Source organism: Brassica napus, chromosome C9 (assembly GCF_020379485.1).
Source record: "Brassica napus cultivar Da-Ae chromosome C9, Da-Ae, whole genome shotgun sequence".
Taxonomy (NCBI): domain Eukaryota; kingdom Viridiplantae; phylum Streptophyta; class Magnoliopsida; order Brassicales; family Brassicaceae; genus Brassica; species Brassica napus.
Window position 1 is genome coordinate 13,154,509 of NC_063452.1, and position 23,505 is coordinate 13,178,013.

General features: G+C 35.9%; 2 protein-coding genes across 2 annotated transcripts; both read right to left on the reverse strand.

Moving 5' to 3' along the window:
* Positions 1 to 579: 579 nt before the first annotated feature.
* Positions 580 to 4,227, reverse strand: LOC111210072. The gene is made up of 5 exons (XM_048770027.1): positions 3,928 to 4,227; positions 3,635 to 3,862; positions 1,603 to 3,545; positions 1,273 to 1,526; positions 580 to 1,184 (listed from the first exon to the last, which is right to left on the reverse strand). Exons 1-3 carry the CDS (start codon positions 3,979 to 3,981, stop codon positions 3,282 to 3,284), a joined length of 546 nt encoding a protein of 181 aa, XP_048625984.1. The 5' UTR covers positions 3,982 to 4,227; the 3' UTR covers positions 580 to 1,184; positions 1,273 to 1,526; positions 1,603 to 3,281.
* Positions 4,228 to 5,413: 1,186 nt separating this feature from the next.
* LOC106358561 lies at positions 5,414 to 10,130 on the reverse strand. Its single transcript, XM_013798380.3, has 5 exons — positions 7,111 to 10,130; positions 6,481 to 7,012; positions 6,309 to 6,408; positions 5,832 to 6,221; positions 5,414 to 5,752 (listed from the first exon to the last, which is right to left on the reverse strand). Exons 1-5 carry the CDS (start codon positions 9,230 to 9,232, stop codon positions 5,546 to 5,548), a joined length of 3,351 nt encoding a protein of 1,116 aa, XP_013653834.3. The 5' UTR covers positions 9,233 to 10,130; the 3' UTR covers positions 5,414 to 5,545.
* Between the last annotated feature and the right edge of the window lie 13,375 nt (positions 10,131 to 23,505).

Consider the following 23,505-nt stretch of genomic DNA (forward strand, 5'->3'; position numbering starts at 1 on the left):
TATGTAATTCAAAAAAAAGAATTGTTCATGTGGTTTTTGGCATGGCTTAAAAGTTTGTGTGTGAAATAGCCGAGAACAACTAATTCATAGGGGAATAAATTATTTTTCCGTTGTTCATGTGGTTTTTGGCATGACTTATAAGTTCGTGTGCGAAAAAGCCGGGAACAACTAGTTCATAGGAGAATGAGCCATTTTCCCTGTGCCGAACGCATTTGTACCAAACTTATTCTCGTGCTATATAAAAATGTACATACAGTTTGTACCAAAAAAAAACATACAAATCGTCGAAAGTATAAGAGCTAATTAAAAGCCTAAAACTAAGACACTGTTCTTTTTCCTTTTAGACCTCAAGTCGTACATTGTAAACATAAAGAGTCATGACTTGTTACACAATTGTATTCTGTTTTTTCACAGTATGTAGCCATGTAGGTATGATATCGTGTGATATCATGTGTAGTATGATATCGTGTGACCTTGGACAGTAAACTTTTACTGATTACTCGAAAGAGAACTGATTAGTAATGTAAACATTCAAATATTTTGTTCATGTAAGTTTTTTATTACCATTGAAGTTTTAGGTCTTATTCTCAAAATTTCACATAGATTCAAAAAAACATTTTGGACAGAAGTCTAATAAATTTATACCAAGATTTTCAAATTTTTGGCATAAATTACATAGAAATAATAGTAGATATGCATAAAATAATCTGACACAGCTAACCTAAGTAGAGATAAACTATAAAAAGAGATTCTGACTTTGGTTGAACCTTCATCGTAGTAGTGAAAGACAAGAAAAACATGGCTTGAGATAGAATGAACGGCCAGACGCCACGAGCTACCAAAGAGAAAGACGCTCTCAGACTGTGAAACACATATCTACTTCAGCTTCTGATAACCCACACGACATAACATGCCCAAAGAATCACGACCCAACCTGCTAACTCACCCAAGAAGCACCAAACCGGCATCAAGAGGAGTATCCCGCAACCAATAATGCCGTCGTTCGGAGAATTAAGATGAAGATTTTTGTTTATAGTCCACCAATCCGGGACCGTCTACACCCATTAAACCATTAAGTCCATATAGAGTAAAAGGATTGGGTGGGTTCACCTCCTCCAGAGAAATACCACCAAGCAAGCTAGAAAACCAGAAGCCAAACTGACGTACTACCAATGCCACAAGACCTGAACAACTTCATCAGAAGAAAACCGCAATGAAGATATCTAAAAGAGAGAGAAGATGGTAAGGTTCGCCACAAGACCGAGCCCATACCACTTTGGAGAGAAGTTAACATCTTAACGCATGTCACAGATGCATGTAGAGAAGTCAACCTCTCCCACACACCGCCACAAGCAAGAGACATGCCGGAGGAGAGCAAAGCAGGAGGAGAGAGACAAGAGATCCACAAATCTTGAACCCTACCTCACGACGAAGACGCCTCCGCAACCAGCCTAACACCACATTGGGAAGAGACAACCAGAGGAGAGACAACCCAATGCCTCAGCGCATCGTCGACCCGAGAAGATCTAAAACAACACAACAGAAAACTATCGGACAAAAATCCCAGTGAGAGAAACGAAGTAGACACGACAAATGACGAACCATCTTCAAGCACACTGATAACACCATGCACCACCAGATCTGACTCGGAATAGATCTGGACCGCAGAGTGCAAAAGAGATCTCTCTCCTTCCGCTGCAAAGAAGACCACCACAAAAAGTTAGAAGATCGAGAATAAAAGAAGTAAAGACTCAAAGATATAGCTCAAGCGAACGCCGGAGAAGAAAGTAAGTGACTAAAAAAAACCTAGAGAAAATATGTAAAGTCTTTTGATAAAATATAATCTTTTCAAATTTCAAAAAAGAAAATCTGACACATATTCAAAGTTAGTCTTTAAAAGCTTTTATTCGAAAAGTAAAATTTCAAATCAAAGGAAACTTTAAACCCAGATTACAACAAAATTAATCCAATAACACTACCAATACACTATCTTTTATTGTCGTAGTTATTAAAAATTTCTATATAAAATAACATCATTTGTTTTCTCTTTGCGGTGGCAACCGTATGGTAATGGTGTTTGCAGCAGTGCTGGCGACAAATTAAACACATAAAGGAACTGGTGAAGGGTTTTTGATAAAAAAAAAGGAACTGGTGAAGGGTTAACATCTTTTTGGGTCGGTTAGACCATGCTATTATTATTAAGGCTTGTATTGTAGTAGAAAACCTAGTACGGAGGTATAGCTATCCAAATAGTGAAAAGACTGCATTATAATGAATTGGCGTCGTGATATTGAAAAGAAATGCTCATGACATCACTATATACACAGTGGATTCCAGCTTTCCATTCACAAAATTATCATTTGTTGTTTTTTTTTTTTTGTCATCATTTGTTGTATTAATATAAGTTTTTTGTTCTTTTTCCTGTTTAAAATATCATTTTCCATGGTTGTATTTGGTTGCTTATTCATTCCGCAACCTTTCGGCCAAAATATAGCATCAGAAGAAGTTTTTAACTTAGTAATAGTATTATTTATCTAGCAAATTTATGGTTTGTGGTCAACATATTTGTTTTTTTTGTAAGCACAATATGTTCAAACCAGCTAATAAGATTTAGAATGTTCATACTACCTAGACTAGAATCAATATGCAACTTTTTTTTTTGGTTTATTATATCACTACAAGAAAACTGCGCGATACCGATGGACAAATCCGTCATAATCTCGTCGGGAAAGCCGCATACCGATGGAATACCGACGAAAAATGTCCGTCGGTATCATCTCGTCGGTATACAGATATTCGTCGGAAATTTGTCGGTAAATACCGACGAACATATTTCGTCGGCAAATACCGACGAAAGTATTCCGTCGGTTTTTATCTAAAATTTCCGACGATACGTATCCGTCGGTATTTATAGAGAATACCGACGACGAGAATTCGTCGGAATTTAAAAAAAACCGACAAAGGGTGTTCATCGGAATATTCAGAAAATGCCGACGAAAAGATTCCGTCGGTAATTGAAAATAAAACCGACGACTTTATTCCGTCGGAATATCATGAATATACCGATGGATCTTAGTCGTCGGAAAAATGTAGAAATTCCGACGGATAACTCTATCCGTCGGTATTCCTTTTTTAATTAAAAAAATAATTTTTATAATTCTTAATTTAATTTCATGAAAAAATTGATAATTTCTTAAAAACATTATAGATATATAAATTCAACATTATTATACATTAAAGTTATAAAAAGTAATAAAAAGTTTTTGAAAATTAAAAAACAACTAAAAGTCTTCACCGAATCGGGTCCTAAACTTCTGCAACAAGGTCTGGGTGAGAACATTGTTTTCCTCCATAGTCATTCGGTTTTGCTGGAGCTCAACCCGGATTTCAGCATTGTCTTGCTTCAGGAACTCAATCTCCGTATCCTTGGTCTTAATCTGCTCCATAAGCTCATCAACGAGTGGATAGTGAGCTGAAGAAGAAGAAGAAGCCCCTCCGGTCGAACGAGCCAATCCAACATAACGGCCCTTTTTCTTTGGAACAGCCTGAATGAGAAATAACAAATACATATCACACACATACGCACGCACACACACATATCACACATACATAGCAAAAATAAATTAGAATGTACCTCGAGAACAAGGTTGTTGAGTTGCTCTACGGTTAAGGAGTTGGAAGATGCAGAATCGCCTTCTTCACACATAGAAGCTTGAGTCGCGAGGAGATCCACTTTTCGATTTTCCACGACCTGGATTACGCCCTTAATAAGTCCATCCTGAATCTCCCCAGTCTTCTTGTTGGTATAGGCGTTCTTCATCAGGGTAAAATCATCTACGGGAACTCCACCGTTTTCCTTCATCTAAAAACAATATATTTAGTATCACATATTTAAAAATGAATAAGAAAATCAGATTAGAAACTTACTAGCTGAAGTGCTCGGGTCTGTAAACTTGTTGCCCCTAAGTTGTGGACAAACATCCCTTTCCCGCCACGCCCGCTACACCGATTTTGCGAGTTGATTGTCGACAAAGACTTTGTATCATCTTTCGTCCAATGAGCACACAAATCCCGCCAAACGTCTGGGTTGATGTGCTTTGGGACCTCGCCAACATCGAATTTTTGCTTCCACTCATTGATCCGCTTGGTGTAGTGCGAAGCTGCTTTGCGGCGGAAAACAATTTTCACTTGTTCTGTAATCCCTGATTCCCAAGTGAACTCTTGCTGCAAAATAAATACAAATTTTTTTTAGAAAGTTACAATTGTAGAAATTTTTTTTATAATATTAAAAATTGACAACGTATACCGCAAATTGCCGAAACCAAAGTTCTTGATCTTCTTGAGGCATGTCATAGAAAGTTGGATAACCACGCTTTAGCATCGTGTACTCCATCCTAAGAAGGCTGTTGGTGATACCATTGCCAGACAAATCAAACCTACGAAATAAAACCAAACACAATTAAATGTAAAAGATGAATATAAAATGAAAGAACCTTTTAAAACAAATACTTACCAAGTGGTGTTTGGGACAATAAGATAATTTGGATCAAGGCGCTGAAGCGATTCTCGGCCAGGTTGCCTAACTAACTCCGCAACAGTCATCGTAGTAGGCAATCCTCCTCCTCTTGAACTTTGAGAAGGGCCGGAAGCTACAGAAGGGGGGGTGCGGGCTGCTAGAGGGGTGGGGGCTGCTGGAGGAGTGGTAGCTGCAACTGGGCTACTAGCGGGTGACGTACTCTGAGTACTCTGAGTGACTGAAGAAGTACCCCGGCGAGAACGACGTCTAAGTAACCGACGGATTACGGTTTAGAGTTTACACAGGGTGTCGGAATTATTTATATTTGTTATACGACTTTCTAAAACCGATATATTATGTTATATAATCATAAAACATTCTCAAAAAATGTTATAAATTTATTTGAGTGTTACAATTTCTGAGAACTGGCACAAGCCAACTTAAAAGTGTATGTTGTTGTTCGAACAGTTTTGATTGAATGATTATATATATGTCATGTTCAAAGTTTTAAAACTGTGAGAATACAATGGGTAGATTTGTTGTCTGATGTTATATATGATATTTAATACAACTGTAAAAAAAACATACCTGTAAGAAACCGAAACTCTAAATCGATAATGTCCGTCGGTATTCCGTCGGTATTTACCGACGCATTTCCGACGAACCCCTCAAATTCTAGGTGTTCGTCGGAAATCCGTCGGTATTTACCGACGGAATACCGACGAACCCCTAGAATTTGAGATGTTCGTCGGAAATCCGTCGGTATTTACCGACGCATTTCCGACAAAACCCTCAAATTCTATGGGTTCGTCGGAAATGCGTCGGTAAATACCGACGGAATACCGACGGACATTATCAATTTAGAGTTTCAGTTCGATTTTTGTTTTACAACTGTTAGATTTTTAAATCAACAAATCTAATTTTTTTTTTAAAATTTTAAAGTATACAACGTTTCAAACCTATAATTTGTTTTTAGAAGAAATCTACAATGTTTAAAAATAATTTGCATATACATTCATAAAAGAGTATCTACTCTGCATCTGAGGAATTATCTGATGATGAACATGATGAATCTGAATCGTCTTCGTCAAACTCTCCAATCTCGCCGTCCTCTTCGGTTAATTGTTGTTGTAGTGGATCAAATACTCCTTGTACTCGGCTTCTGGGATTTATTGACATGACAACGATCCAAGGATCGTTCCTTTGCCTAATCCGCGGATAACGAATATAGCAAACCTGAAAAATTATAAATTATATAAGTCGAAGTAATTATATATGATTACTTCCGATGGAAAATATATTTCAACATACATACCTGGTCAGCTTGTGAAGCAAGAATGAATGGATCGTAAAAATCCAGTCGTCGTCGCGAATGTACAGATGTAACACCGAATGCGTCAGTGCTTACTCCGCGACCAATAACTTTGTCGTACCACTCACAGTTGAAGACAATACATCTCATGCCAATCATTCCCGGGTACTGAATTTCCAAAATCTCGCGTACGTTACCGTAGTACACATCGTCTCCGGATGACGAAGAAACCCCACAATCAACTGTTCTCCTTACAGTATTTTCCTTAAGAACTCTGAATGCATATGCTCGAGTGCAATATCTCGGATATGACTTCGCAACAAACTTTGGACCACAAACTATCTCACGTAACCAATCTTTAGGTGGGTGCCCAGTAGCTAAACAATGGCTTACCTATAAAAACAAAAAAAAATGTTTTCTTTCATTAAAAGATAATAAGTAAAATGATTAGTTACCACTAATTACTGAGTAGACACTTACATAATCAGAAAGCCATGTTGCAAAGTTGTTTTGCTTGAGTTGTTCGAGTTGTTCTTCGGTCGCATCCGGGTACTTTAAGCGCATCTCTGCCAAGTAAATACTGTAAAAAACACAAAATGTTAGATATGTGTCAAAAATATTGCAAATAATTCATAGTTTTAAATCTATGTACCTCTCATATTCAAGAATGTCTTCACAGTTTGTAAGCAAATATGTGTGCAAATGAGCATGCTCAGCCACTGTAAGTATCCGGTCCGTTGACTTTCCACTATGTCGTCCAATTTGTGTAAACATGTTTGGCACATAAACATAATAAGTTGCCCTTTCACCTCTATCATCATGCCGTGCAGGTCTTCGACTTTTTGTTCGAACTTCTGATGGAAAGTAGTATTCAGCAAAGTTTGAGGTTTCCTCATTGATGCACTGAGACACTATTGATCCCTCCACCTTGCTTAAATTCTTGACCTTCTTCTTCAGATGAAACATAAACCGTTCGTACAAATACATCCACCTGTACTGCACGGGACCACCGAGTGCCGCTTCTCTCGCAAGATGAATAGCAAGATGCTCCATAACATCAAAAAATGATGGAGGAAATATCTTCTCGAGGTTGCAAAGGATCACCGGTATTTTAACTTCCAAATTGCGAATACCATCTGATGTGAGTGATCTCGAGCATAAATCACGGAAGAAAGCACTTATCCCTACATACACGAAGAAAACAAATTCCATAAGCATATATATATATAAGCATTAAAAAATAATATGACAATTAATTTAACTATGTTAAATTTTAAAGTACCTGCGATTGCTTCGTGGACATTTCGTGGCAATAGTGCGGAAAACGCAAAAGGAAGGAGGCGCTGCATCATTACATGACAATCATGGCTCTTCAAGCCAGTAAACTTCCCTTCACTTTTGTCAACACAATTACGCAAACTTGATGCATAACCGTCTGGAAATTTAACACTGTGTGTTATCCAATCAAAAAACTCTTCTTTTGCAGTTGCATCCAGTCGATATATGGGAATATGACCTTTACCGTGCTCATCAACATGAAGTTCGGGACGAGCACAAATATCAACCAAATCCAGTCTTGACTTCAAGTTATCCTTTGTCTTGCCTTGGACATCAAGGATGGTGTTCATCAAATTGTCGAAAAAGTTCTTCTCAATATGCATGACATCTAAACAGTGCCGCAACAAATGAGTCTCCCAATAGGGCAAATCCCAGAAGATACTTTTCTTATGCCAATTATGATTTTCCCCTACACCATAAATCGGTTCATGTCCGTTTCCACCCACGTCTGGCGTTCTATCTGCACCAAAATCTCTTAATTGTTCCTTCAACTTTTTGCCACTTACTTCTTCAGGTGGACTGTCAAACACCCTCTTGTTCTTTGTAAACAATGTCTTACTCTTACGATATGGATGATCGTGTGGTAGAAATCTCCTGTGACAGTCAAACCAACACGTTTTCCGACCATTTTTTAGTTGGAAAGCATCTGTGTTGTCTTGGTAATAAGGACATGATAGCCTCCCATGTGTGGTCCATCCAGATAACATACCATATGCTGGAAAATCACTTATTGTCCACATAAGTACTGCTCGCATCTGAAAATTCTCTTTCCGCGAAACATCGTATGTATGAACACCGTGCTCCCATAATAATTGCAGCTCATATATCAATGGCTGAAGAAATACATCCAGTGATCTCTTAGGATGATCTGGCCCGGGAACGAGAATTGAGAGGAACAAAAACTCCCGTCGCATACACAAATGTGGTGGTAAGTTGTAAGGTGTCAAGATTACCGGCCACAATGAATATTGTCTTCCATGCTTTCCAAATGGGCTGAAACCATCTGTGCATAATGCAAGATACACATTTCTTACCTCAGATGCAAATTCTGGATATGTTGATTGAAAATGCTTCCACGCCTCTGCATCGGAAGGATGTGTTATCTCACCATTTGTTAAGTGCTCTGCATGCCATCTCATTGGTTCTGCTGTTCGTTCAGACTGATATAACCTCTTTAATCTTTCAGTCAACGGCAAATACCACATTCGTTTGTATGGCACCGGAACTCTTCCACTCGTATCCTGATAACGAGGTTTCCGACAGAATTTACAATTCTCCCTGTTCTCATCTGCTCTCCAGTAAATCATGCAGTTATCGATGCATACATCTATCACCTGATATGGTAAGCCAAGACCAGCGACCAATTTTTGTACCTCATAATATGAGCCAGGTGCAAGATTATCTTCTGGTAGAACATCTCTAACAAAATCTGCAATCGCATCCACACATTCTTCAGCCAAATTATAGTCAGTCTTTAGCGCCATCAATCGACTTGCGGATGATAAAGGTGAATGCCCATCTTTACATCCTTGATACAATGGCTGCTTAGCTGCATCTAACATTTCAAAAAATCTTCTCGCTTCTAGATTGGGTTGTTCTCGTTCTCCTTCCTCTTCACATGGGAAATTTTCTAAATTGGGTTGTTCTTGTCTATCTCCTTCCTCTTCACCCGACGGTAAATTTTCTCCATATGCATCATATACCATCTGAACAGTCCCTACCCCAAAATCTACATTTGTGGTAGGTTCATCTAACCTATCGGCAGTTTGAGGTTCGCTACTACTACCATACTCAAATCTTTCTCCATGAAGATACCAAATCTTATAACCACGTGTAAATCCTTTCAAATATAAATGACTCCATACTTCCATTTTTTTGACACGGATATTATTCTTACAAGTAGAACATGGACATAATAAATACTTACTTGTTCTTGCTTCCGGTTGACTTTGAACCACCCCCATGAATTCTTGAATACCACGTGTGTATTCCTCCGTAAGTAAATTTGTATTTGGATCCATATGAGGTTGATCTAACCAAGAACGGAAATTATAAGGAGTACCCATAATTTATATTGTTTTGTTGTGATTTGAATGAATGAAGGAGAGGTCGTATTTATAATGAATTTGGAAAACTTCCCGACGGCAAATATTCGTCGGTATTCCGTCGGGAATAATAACGGCTAAATTAACGTACAAAACCCGTCGGTGTTCCGTCGGTAATTTAAACGGATACTAACGGCTACATAATTCGTCGGTATTTCGTCGGGAAGTGCAACGGCTGCAAATTCGTCGGTATTCCATCGGGAAGTGAAAGGGTGTTCAATCCGTCGGTAATCCGTCGGAATATACCGACGGAATTCTGACCGAGTTCCAAAATTGTCGGTACTGCGTCGGTATTTCGTCGGTATGTGTCAACTTTTTGCAACGGTCATATTTTTGTCAGTTTTTTGTCGGTTTTCTGTCGGGATCGTATGACCAAATACCGACGAAATTAGTCTGTCAGTATTTTCCGACGCAGTTCCGACGAATTTGCCGAAATAGATTTCCGACAAATTTTCGTCGGAATTCCGTTGGAAAATCCTGACCGATTTTTTTCGGTCGGTTTTTCCGTCGGTATTATCCGTGTTTTCTTGTAGTGTATTATGACTTTGCCCATAAATTGGTTGATTTTATTTTGGAAAATTGGTCTGAATGACCATGAAAAAAGACATAATTCACTAAATAACCAAATACCCTAGATTTTCGATACACCAATTCCACTTTATGTAATAATGGTGTTTTGCCCTCAGTGATGACCGGTGAAACCTGAAGAAAATAAAAATAAAAAATCCTAGTTATTAGCTGTTTCAAGTTACTCGTGGCGTAATTATATTCACATCTTTCCTTTTACCTTTATTTGGTAAATTTTGAGTAATTGATCCACAGTTTTCTCCACCTCTTCGAACTACGTTTCCTCCTCACCATCGCCACCGTCTCTGTTCTCTGAGTTTATTTCTTTCTCTAACTGTGTTGCAAAGGGACATCGTCTCCACTTCGGGAATCTATTGCGAGAAGACGTAGTGACAGTCCAATCGGCGAGAAGGAGCACACTGACCCTTTTCCCATTCACATCGGCGCTTTGTCTCAGATCTGTTGTAATACTGTAAGTTCTAGGGTGTGTGCTTTAGATTTTATTCTTGTGATGCTCTTTTTTCCTATTTGGGATGTAGTCCAGCCTAGTCGAATCTAAATTGTTAAATATAAACCTTACTTTGGGTTGCATGTCGGATCTAGTAGACCGAGGTCACCGAATCGATTTAGGGTTGAACTTTTACCAATTTGTCTTACTCATCTGTTTACATCGAAGTCTATGATAATTTTGTTTGGAATCGAGACAAACATAGTATATGTAAAACTAATTGATCGGTCTATGCTATATGACATGGTATAGCTTAAATTGTTAATCATTCACGTACCCTTCTGTTTTTCACTTCTTTATGATGTAGAAACAATCATAAGGTACTTAGAATTTATATTCCATTCAATGTACTTTTGTGTTCAAGTTATATGTATATATACAATACTATATCAAATAGAAATAATTATCTTGTTTATGTATCGAGTGTAGTTCACTCCTCGCAAATGGTAATGTATAACAATTCCATTCTATGTAACCATGTGTACCATGTCATATATAGATTTACTATTCCATATAAATAGAAATGCTTGTCTTGTGCTATGTATTGACTGTAGTTTGCTCATGTCATATTTTCTTTGTGATTCCAAGACAAAAACATTTGGCTTATAATAAATGTTTTTATAGAACTAAGCGACTTTGGCTTTGTATAGGTTGCTCCGCTGTATTTACACTTATTATGTTATAAATGCACGCCGTTGGGATGGAATTGAAGTGTATGGCTTTCACTGAAAAAAATATTTGTGTAGCTGCAGAGAACTACTTGATTGAAACACTGGCACTGTGTCAAGCCGGAGCACTCACCCATGATGTGTAGACATGGGTTTATGGTTTCTAAGCATTGTTTTTATGTTATACCTTTGCTTCTTGTTTTTAGATACTACCATCTAAACTACCTCCGTGTTGTAGTAATGTTTTATGCAGTGACTCCAACTCTATATATCTTCTTCCATTTCGTTGCATACACTGGAAGAATGAAATCATATTCCATATGCGTAAATAGTGTTTCACTAACTGCGTATAGTACATACACTATCTTCAAATAGTTAACACAATTACTCAGCTCGACATGGCAATATACGCTTCTATAACACATATTTGCCATATAACATTATTATGACATCAAATAAAACATAATACAATGTGATGTTGAATGGAATGATATTCATATGATGTTGTATGTTCTACTTTCTTTCTCTAATTCCCTCAATCTTCATTTCTTTCGCTACAGTCAATTTGAATTTGGTGTAAGCATTACCTCTTTCCCTGCAATCATAAACACTTAAAAATGTGAACAATATGTATTATGCTATTTATTTTGTCACATTTTCTATTATATATGCTAATGTAGAATGGAAACAGATCTTATTGGCATTTCAGATTTGGATTTAGTTTATGGAAGATTGGGGTTGACATTCGATTAGGGTTTATATTTCTATGTAGGGCTTAGAGATAAGTGGCTAGGTTTAGTTTATGAAAGATTGGGGTTGACATTGAGTTAGGGTATATACTTCCATGTAGGGTTTAGTAAATTAAGATTGAGATAGGATTATGGTTATATTTCCGTGTAGGGTTTAGTGATTACCTTCATCCCTGTAATCATAGATACCTCAAAATTTGAACAATATATATGCAATGTGCTATATCGTTTGTTACATTTTCTATTATATATGATCATGTAGAATGGAAATGCATGTTACTTACATTTTAGTTTATACTCCGTGTTGGGTAATCCTTGCTTTCTTCACCTTCTTGGTTTTGAGTTCCTTCGGATGGACTTACAGTGGTAATTAGATGGAATACAACATTTATTGGTACACGTTCTAATTTACACCACTTGTTTAACTCTGCACAGTAAAACATCTCTAATAACTTCACCTATTTACGTGGCTTCCTCCTAATCCTTTATATGGAATAGTTGTAATCCATTAGTGGCCATTTACTGCAGGGAATACGTCATCATCTCTGCACAACCGCACACATCAGCGTCTACGTAAGTGGTTATTTTGGGTCATGTGCATACACCTTATCTAGTTTATGTAGTTCATGTGGAATGGAAAGAAGATTCTTCGCATGTATCTATTTACGTTCATAATATTCCATCTGAATCATGTCAAACGGAAAGTTCCGTCATCTAAATTGGACGGTTTTACTGAACTCGGCTTGACTTTATGTAAACCATTTCGTATTTTACTTTCACCATGCACCTTATCACGGTTCTGAAATTGAGAACACCATCACTCCATTGTAAATGAACTTACAATAATCCATTCCACGTACATGACGTAGTATGGAAAGCAATACAATCGGAATAGGATTTATGGCATCATCTTCAGATCGCCATTATGTTAACAGAGTTTCTATCTCTCTCACATCTGTTCGTCACTACTCTTGATTTATATCCTCCCGCATACGTGCTCAAGACAGTTGTGCACAACGATCCCTATTATATGTGATTGTTACAGTGGCAGACAAACCCTACACGTCGTTCACTTAATAACAACGAACCGGCAACCTGTTATGGTAAGGGGCATAACCGGGTGAAATCAAGCCAAAAAGTCTGACAATGAATTACGTCAAAATTATTGTTACTTTCTTCGTTTGTCTTTCAAATCTGGCTATCTCGCCAATAAGCCCTTTTATTTTCACAATTTTAAACGTCATTGGTTAGCAAACAAAAACCTAAAATGACAGTCTATCTCAATGAATGTTTGGGCTAGCTTTTTAAAGAAATAATTTGTTACCTACACATTTAATATGATACTAAAATATATTTGACTCAGATAGTTTCAAGGTTTAGAGGGTGGTAAACTTTTGTAGGATATATTGACGGACAATCAAAGGTAATTTTTTTTTACGGTTCATATCAAGGTTCTTACGAATACATTACCATTTATTTGCTATGCATTAAGCTTTACATATGCCTTGCTTCTATTTGGTAAGTAGGCATGGATTCTTGGTAATATGCAGAAGCTGTATGAGACTGTCAAGAAAGCTCACCTGGTTGTCCAAGTAGAGATTGTTCGTATGCAGAAAGAGTTTGCTCTGGGTGTCCCCTATTAACCAACCCTACACATTACTAAGCTTTCAGGTTAATAATAATTAAAATGGTATAGGGTCACAAAACAATGTCTGACACTAAATAAAACTCCCAAAACATCACAAATATAAATTATCAGGGAGCTGGCCTGCTGAGTAAAACTCTTGGATCACTTAGTACAGATTTAAAGGATCGGAGATTTGATTCTCGTTAGAAAATGTATGTTCTCCAAGGAGAAGTTAATTTAACATGGTTTGAGCTTATCCTGAGAAGATGTACGTGCTTTCAGATCTAAATTTTCTTAGTTATTCAAAAAAAAAGAAATTATATATGCAAATATTAAATATTTAGCAAAAATAACCTAATCTTGAGAAAATTACTAAAAGAATCTATCAACTGATTATTTTCAAAAAAGTGTTTGGTGCATATGACTTAACAACCTCAGAAATACAAAATGATTTAACAATAATAATATTTTGGATATAGGTATGGTTTAGATCCACGTCTTATACTTGGATGGTCAAAACAAGTATACCACGTCCGAGACACGTACGTTTACACAAGCCAGGTTTTCTACTTCTGGTCTTTCACTCGTTACTCGTACTTAGATCGTATAATATATTTATGTACATCAAGCAACGTTTTTCATTGGATTCCGTGTTCCAAGTTCCACATTGTCAGTTTAAATCATATAATATGTCTACTCGCCAGGCCGAGATTCACAATTGTCATATGCACGTTATCAAATGAGTGATAACTTATCACATGGTTAAATAAAAATAATTCGTTGACAGAAAAACAACTGAATTAAATATCGGGAAAGAAGTAAAGAACTGTATATGCAATGTTTGTTAAGTAGATTAAAATGTGAAGTACAAATTTTGACGAAGAATAACATTCTCATGTTGCTGGAGGTATACTTTTTTTCATGACTCAACAGATTTCAGACTAATTTGCCCTTCACTGGGTGAACGAAGACATGAAGCTCGTTAGAATATTATTCCTTTTCTAATTCTGTCTGGTTATTGGGGACCAAACTTATTATGATTTTTTTGTTTTTTGGGAGGAATTATTAAGGTACGTATATAGGTAAAAGAGACAATTGACAGCCGTTGGATGACAAAATCTAAGTTTTGAAAATAAATGTGGGGTTTCACTGCTTTTTGAGACTGGAGAAAGGTAAATTTATGTTGATTATTCTGAGTAAAATCCTATTAGATCTCTTTAATTCCATCGTTTAAGAGAGTCTTTCATATATGTTTTATTTTTTTCTGAATTTAATAGCTAAAATTATTTTAATAAATACTTGTATATAGTGTAAGTCAAAAGTATGGATGTGGACGCGAAAAATTATGGACATAAAAGTGTCTGTGGATGGGGACACTTATTTTAGTTTCAAATGATTGTTAGAAGAGAATGAGTGTGTTTACAGGACGTGTTGTTGTCTTGTTTCCTTTAACAAAAAAAAATATTGTTGCCGACAACGTCGGATGTAAGTGGTAGTGGTACAAGAAACAAGTGATGATCCTAAACACAGAATTAAATGCCATTTTGCAAAGTGGAACAAAGTTATCACTTGAATCATAGTGGAGTTCGTGGTAAGGAGGTTGCACGCTAACTGGTGTTGGAGTCGGTTGTAGATCGTCTGAAGGCTGATTGTTTGGGTAATTCTAGTTACTAGTGATCATCGGAGTGTCCTCCGGTGGGTGATGTATGGTTGTTATATAAACCGTAGAAACCTGAACACTCTCAGAACTGTGGCCAGAAGATGTGTGGACAGTGTGGGAATTGTGGTCAGGTGATTCATGGACAGTTGGTGTGTGGATGACCGGGTTGAGAGTAGGGGAGCTTACCGCAGGAGGAGTGGAAGGTGGCGATTCGTCCATGAATGAGCTTACACGATACTGGGTATTTCCGGGCAACGAGGTCAAAAAACTTTCCGAAACAAGACTGACGAATGGTTTCGAATTCAGGAGTATCTCGAAGAACATGCCGTATGAATGGTATACTCTCTGGCGAGGAGTAGATGTTCAAACTCCTAGTGGGGAATCTATCAGTTACAAATAGTCTCGACGGGAGACGAAAGTCGTGTTCCTGTATTCAGGAGAAAGTTCTCAAATTAATTAGCGATGTGAACCGAAATCTGGGAGGGATCTGAAAAAACTCTAATTTCTAACAAAAATAAGGAGTACGGAGTGGAAGAAAGCCTAACCTCCGATTTCCTTTTGCGGTGGATTTGATTGCCTAGTATTCTTCTCTTTCTTCTTCAACTTTGGTTTCGTCATGGTTGATTACAGAGAGGAAAAGGGTATTGTTCAATAAGATGAGAAATGATGAGGAATTTTGCGTGGAGGAAATTACATAATCAAAACAAGCGGTGAGTATTCTGGGTGAAGAAGAAAGAGAGGGTGAGTCGCGAAATTACGGTAAGCGAATTGGGAAAGTAGATCTGAAATTCAAAAGTGATGTTGGAGAGAGAGAGTGGTTCGATTATTGAATTATTTTCTTACATATTATTTTATGATATATCGCTTAGTTAGAGTTGGGATAGTGACCGGTTAGTTAGAGTTAGAAGATAATAATATAGTTGAGTGTTATTTGAGGGCATGAAGAACATTGCATATTAAGAAAGTGTGTCTCCAGCCACATATGTCTTTATGTGAAATTCATAAGTGAGAAAGTATCCTAAAGAGTAAAAAATTCGTTCCAAGTTCCACATTGTCAGTTTAAATCATATAATATGTCTACTCGCCAGGCCGAGGTTCACAATTGTCATATGCAAGTTATCAAATGAGTGATAACTTATCATATGGTTTAATAAAAATAATTGGTTGACAGAAAAACAACTGAATTAAATTTCGGGAAAGAAGTAAAGAACTGTATATGCAATGTTTGTTAAGCAGATTAAAATTTGAAATACAAATTTTGACGAAGAATAACATTCGACATTCCTTACTATGAGCTATGAAAACGATATAGTATTGTCACTATAACACTCTTTATAATTGTGTTAAGAATTTTCTTATTGTTCATAATACATTATTCTATTGAAACGACATAAGAATCAATGCTTTCTTTGCAAATATTATTGAATAAAGTTCAAATAATTGCAACTTTCGGCGATAACAAGGGGCTATTGTTGTTTATTTTATTTGACCTTTTCTAAGTCAAATTCTTGTTATTTTCTTATTATTATTATTATTATTACATTTGTATGATATCTCTGATATTTTTTTTTTGATCAGCCATATATATAATATGTTGATAAAAAACTTACGGGCTTAATAATTTGGTCAATGAAGATTATGTTATTATTTATGTAAATTCTTGTCAAAGATTTTTTTATTTTGAGTTGGATTTTATGTGATATTTTCTAAACTTGTAGATATATATAATTAGTACTCCATCCGTTCTTTTATAAATGACGCTCTGTATCATTTCACACAAATTTAGGTAATTAGTAAAATACTTATTCTAAATTTTTATAATTGTTTAATTTATTCTGACCGTAATTACGACAGATACATAGCAAGGGTAAAAAAATTAAATTTTGTTATATTTTGCCTAGAAGTTTGGAAACGACGCAACAAATATAGTGGAACAAAATAAAAAATTTACAACGTCATTTAAAAAAGAACAGAGGGATATATTTATGTTTTCTAAATTAAACTTAACACTAAAAACTATCACAGAAAATAAAAGAAAACCAACCAATTCATTGCGATTCGAGAATTAAAATATCTTTTTTGTTGTAGATTGAAAGACATGTTTGATTTTGTACTGCATTTAAAATAATAATGCTGATATTATTGAATAGGTTGTTAAATGACTATATTATACTCTCTCCGTTTTATAATATAAGTAGTTTTGGCTAAAAACACAAAGATTAAGAAAATTATTATGTTTTAAAAAGTATTGTATAATAAATAGGTTAGATATAATTTAACCAATAAAAAATAAGTCTATTTAATTTGATTGGTCACACTACATTTAATAAATGTAAAAGTTACCTAAAAATGTAAAAATTACCTAGAAATATGAAAACTATTTATATTTTGAAACAAAAGAAATTTCTAAAATTACTTACGATATGAAACGGAGGGAGTACTATAAGTTTCAAAAAGAAAAGACTAGATCATATGATATTTTTGATAAGTTCTATGCATGGTTAGTTTATGATAAACTTCTAGGCTACTATACTATAACCTAAAAAGGAAAAACAAATGCAAATCAAACCAACAAAAATGCCAGCTAACTGCACATTGTGAGATTGTCGTTTTGTGCTGACAGTTAGTGCTTTTGCTTGGATTCTCTGCCCCATCAATAGAAAACCATGAAAATAATCTCTTTTTTTTTTCCTTCTAAAAGCTAATAATTATTTCGTTCCGAGTAAATGAACCGCATGTAGTCCAATTCCGTGAACAAAACTTATGAACTATTTTTTTTTTAAGGCAATTTATTATGACATTATATTTACGAAAAAAATTACATAAACAATTCGACAATCGACAATACTACATGCCTTATGAAGATCTACTCCTAACTGCATCATCTGAGCCGTCCTTATGAAAATCCATTTCTGACCAGATTTACTTGTGCACCATGTTGAAGATTTTTTGTAAGTTTTTCTTCTGTAGTCTGCATTAATGAATCATTTTTTCCGGGACTTAAAACCTGGATTTTCTGTAATCTGTAAGAAATTGCATTATCTGGGATTCGAACCCTAGACATGGGTGTAGAAGTATTTAAACCTTAACCAGTAGGCTATGGTGTTTCCACAACTTATGAACTACTACCCACATAATTACTCGGTAATTTTTGAGTGTTCGCGGTTCTTCTCTTTAGGTTTTAATAAAGTAAATTATATTTATTAAAATAATATGTAATACATTGTAATTTTAAATTTAAAATAGTTCCAGTCATATAAACATCTACAAAATTTGGTTATAAACAATAAAAATTCATATAATTAATATAATTATTTACTCAATTTTTTATTATAAAATTTTGTCTTTTTTTTATTTCAATTTATATAAACCAAACAGACCAATTTTTTTGGTTTGTAGTTAAAATTTAATTATGAATTTATTTCAGTTTGACAGATTCAAAAATTAATTATTGGGTTGTCAGCTCATTTATTCTTAGATTTTGAATATTTTAAAATATAAAGTTTTGAATATCTCACATAATCTTATATAAGTATTTGAATCTTAACCAAACCTCTCAAAAGACTAAACCGAATTAAAACTAAAATCTATAAATACTCGAATGAGATCTAAATTTATAGTCCTTAAACCTTTAACAATATTGGCTATGTATCTTATGATAACAGTTTGTTATTTTCTTTCATAAAACCTTATTTTAAGATTGATGTGTTAGTTAATGCTAACTCATTTACTATTTTACCAAACTTATAATTATTTTAACTCATCCAAAATTATAAATATATATGTAACTTTGAGTAAAATTTATTGATTATATATAATTGTAAAATAGTTTCCAAATACATTTAGTTAACATATATGGTATACGCTTTTTTTTTTGATCAAATCCTAGCACATTTAACTTTTTATGATATTTGTATTTCAGCTCTCCAACATTTTAAAGTTATAAGTCTTAGGAAGTTTGACCAAATTCAAGTATTTGTATATTAAAATTAAAATACAAATACAAATAACAAAATTAAATCTTTTTATTTTATTTCAATTCATTAGTACTGAAATTTTAGATACTTATACATAAGAGTAATTTTTCATACAAATGATTCGTGCTGAGCTATAAATAATGATAGGAAGAAAGAGACAGTTTGTCATAATGCTTCTCTTAACTATGGTTGTTGATAAACCAGGAAGTCTTACTTTAGTCTACTACAATATGAGTATGTGTCAGTATGCATCATTAATTGTCTTGATAACAGCAGAAAAGTTATCATATGGTCATGGTTGCTTTTCTACTAGTGATGACTGTGTTTTTCGGCTCCAGTTGATATTTCATGTTACCAAGAGTTTCGTTTGGATATCAGAGTGTGTTACCAAAAAAGAGTTTGGATTTTTGTTTGCATCCTTTAATGGAAATTGCCTCTGTACTTGTCAGTAAGTGATCAAACCATATATATGTAGTATATATTATTATAGACGCATGACCAAGGCAGACGTGTGGCCTTGTGGATACATAGTCTAAAAGACGCATAGTTGGGCAAGATGTCCCCGAGTTGTTGAAGTAATGTAAGACCTCGTGGGTAGCGTTATCAGACTATGCCACTACAAAAAAAAAACACAAAATTAGTGACGAAAAGTAACGAGGAAAATAATTCGTCGTAAATGTACGTTTTTATTTACGAGACTCTTACGAGGAAAAAACAAATCAACGTAATTTTGTCGTAAAATAACAACAATAAAGTTTCGTCGTAAACACGACGCAATTTAACGTGGTTGTTACGAGGAAAACATATTTCGTCATAAAGTGGACGTAAATATAACAAGAAATTTACGACGAAATATTTTATGTTTTTTTAGCATCGAAGTCTGGAGTGCACCAGCTTTTTAGTTTTAAACACGTTTTTTGTTTGGACTACCTAACTATATTTCCTCGTAAATTCCTAACAGAATTTCGCCTACCAGTTTCAAAAACTTCCTATAAATATGGCGTTTGTGTTTCATTTGAAACACACCAAATTGAAAGAAAAAATTGAAAAGATGAGAGAAAAAAAATGTCGGGTGATCGAAATATAGTCGAATTGCGGAGGTGGATGTATACGCATATAGATACTAACGGCAGAGTGACGAAAGAATATCTCGAAGGGCTGGAGACATTTATGCATCAAGCAGATTCTACACCGCTCGCTCAGGAAAGCGGTAAGATGTTCTGTCCTTGTCAGAAATGCAACAATTCAAAATTGGCAACTCGTGAAAATGTGTGGAAGCATTTAATAAATAGAGGATTCACGCCACATTACTATATCTGGTTTCAACATGGAGAATGTTATAATTATGAGAATGAAGCTAGTAGCAGTAATAGCAATTTTCTGGATAAAACGGTAGATCATTTGCATAATGAACATAGTTACCATCATGAAGAGCAGATGGTAGATCATGATATGGTAGCTGATGCATTTGTAGTTCATGATGAAGTTGAAGAACCTAACTTAGATGCGAAAACGTTTTATGAAATGTTAGATGCTGCGAATCAGCCACTTTACAGTGGTTGTAGAGAAGGTCTCTCTAAATTGTCGTTGGCTGCTAGAATGATGAATATTAAAACTGATAACAATCTACCTGAAAGTTGCATGGATGCATGGGCAGACTTGTTTAAAGAGTATTTGCCGGAAGACAATGTGTCAGCTGATTCTTATTATGAGATTCAGAAACTGGTTTATAGTCTTGGCTTGCCTTCGGAGATGATAGACATTTACATCGACAATTGCATGATCTACTGGAGAAATGATGAGAAGTTAGAAGAATGTTGATTCTGCAAGAAGCCACGTTTCAAACCGCAAGGACGATGACGTAATAGGGTATCATACCAAAGGATGTGGTACCTACCAATTACAGACAGATTGAAAAGATTGTACCAATCTGAGCAGACTGCTGGAGGGATGAGATGGCATGCCGAGCATACTCAAACGAAAGGTGAGATGAATCATCCATCAGATGCAAGAGCCTGGAAATATTTCAACAAAGTACATCCAGAATTCGCTAGCAATAGCCGAAATGTGTATCTTGGATTATGCAGAGATGAATTTAGTCCATTTGGAATGTCAAGGAGACGATATTCATTGTGGCCAGTCTTTCTTATGCCATACAACCTGCCACCGGAGATGGGCATACAACGGGAGTTTATATTCTTGACCATATTAATACCCGGTCCGAAACATCCAAAAAGGTCTCTGCATGTTTTACTACAACCACTGATAAAAGAGTTGAAAGATTTGTGGTCAACAGGGGTGAGGACGTATGATTGCTCCACTAAGATAAATTTTACGATGCGAACGATGCATCTGTGGACGATAAGTGACTTTTCTGCCTATGGGATGTTGTTTGGATGGACTACACATGGGAGATTGTCTTGTCCATATTGTAATGGAGTGACAGATGCGTTTCAACTGAAGAATGGTAGGAAGACAAGTTGGTTTGATTGTCACCGTCGATTTCTTCCCATTAGCCATCCGTACCGAAGAAACAAGAAATTTTTTAGGCATAAAAGGGTTGTGAGAGACACTCCTCCTCCATATTTAACTGGAAAACAAATTGAAGCGCAAATCGATTACTACGGAGCTAACAAAAAATTCTTTGTGGTGGTAATTGGCATGTTCCCGCCTTCCCGGTAATATGCCTGATTTTTACGAAGTTCAGCACAACTGGCACAAGAAGAGTATATTTTTGGAGTTGCCATATTGGAAGGATCTTCTTTTGCGCCACAACCTCGATGTGATGCATATAGAGAAGAATTTTTTTTAAAACATCAGGAATACAATATTGAATGTCCCAGGGAAGACAAAAGACAACAAAAAATCGAGGTTGGACTTGCCTGATATTTGCTCAAGAAGCGAGTTACATATAAAAATCAATAGACAAGTTCCAGTTCCGACATTCAGATTGTCTTCCGAACAAAAATCGGGGTTGTTCAACTGGGTGGCATCAGAAGTGAAGTTTCCCGATGGGTATGTTTCAAATCTCTCTAGATGTGTTGAAAAGGGTCAAAAATTCCCCGAGTGCTCCTTATCCTATTTACACCGTTGAGGACCTTCTCGCTCAGCAAGGCAGAGGAGGTTTACTAGTTTTAGACCCCGACCGACCGGACGGAACTTTATGGTACGTTACATTTTTATTGTGCAATTGTTTTATAACAAAAAATAATTAAGCTAACACTTTTTTTTTTGTTTCTTTCAGGTTTGGGATTGACGGTTCTGTCGCTCGGAACGTAACCGAGGTGATCAAAGGCTACTTCCCCCACGCTTATCCGAACTGGAAATCGACGCCGAACTACATCAGAAAGACGTGGCTCAAAATGTTTGCCGTAAGTTACTATTACTCTAATTTTTTATTATTACGAATTATTATTTTTAAAGTAATTACTAATCTAATTTTTTTTTACATAAAAAATATCATTGGTCCATAAGGGTGAACGAGAGGGTGAAGAATGCGTTTAAAGGGAAGGCGAAAAAACGATTGTTGGACACGGTATCCAACTGGAAGGATGATTGGATCTTGCGGGGTTATGAGCAGGGAAAACCCGCTGAGCTCACCACGTGTTTGTGGGATGACCTCATCCGTTCTTGGAACCTTCCATCGTCCACTAAAGTCTCCAACAGTTGCTCCGCCTCCCGTCAGACGAAAGATGAGCATGGCAACGGGCCGATGCTTCACACCACAAGTCAAAAACCCTACACCGGTGTTTGTTTGGAGATGGTATTTAAATATTTTAATTACTTTATTTTTTTTAATATATATATATATATATATATATATATATATATTTTAACTTCTTATGGATCTTTACGAGAGGAGCCACAAGAACAAGGCTGGACAATTTGTTGATCCTAGGTCCGAACAAATCTACAACGACGTGGTTGCTCGAATTGAAGATCGCCAAACCCAGCTGACCCAACAGTCTCCCGATGGAATACCAGTCACATTATCCACACTTGAAGTGGATCAGATTTACGATGAGGCAAATTTTTTTAAAATCTTTAATTTATTATTATTCATTTAATCTAATTTTTAATTACTAACGTTATTTTTTTTAAGGTTGTCCCTAAGAAAAAGGGACGTACGTTGGGGATTGGTTCCGTCAACGATATTCCAAGAGCGACTTCGTCTTATGGTCAGAGACGGGCTGATGAAGTCACTGAGCAGCGTTCCGAGTTGAACGAGACGCGTTCAGAGTTGAACCAGACGCGGTCTTCTTTTGCAACTCGTATGACTTCATTCGAGGGCATTCTAGACGTTCAGACGTCTGGAAATCCTCAGGTGGAAGCTGTGGTGGCACAGATGCGGACACAAACTTCCATTCCAGAGCCATCCCAAAATGAAGAAGAAGTGCAGAGGACGAGTCAGGAGTTCTTCGACGAGCTCCACCCCTCCAACAACCCTTAGTTTTTTTTCATCTTTTTATTTTGTAGTA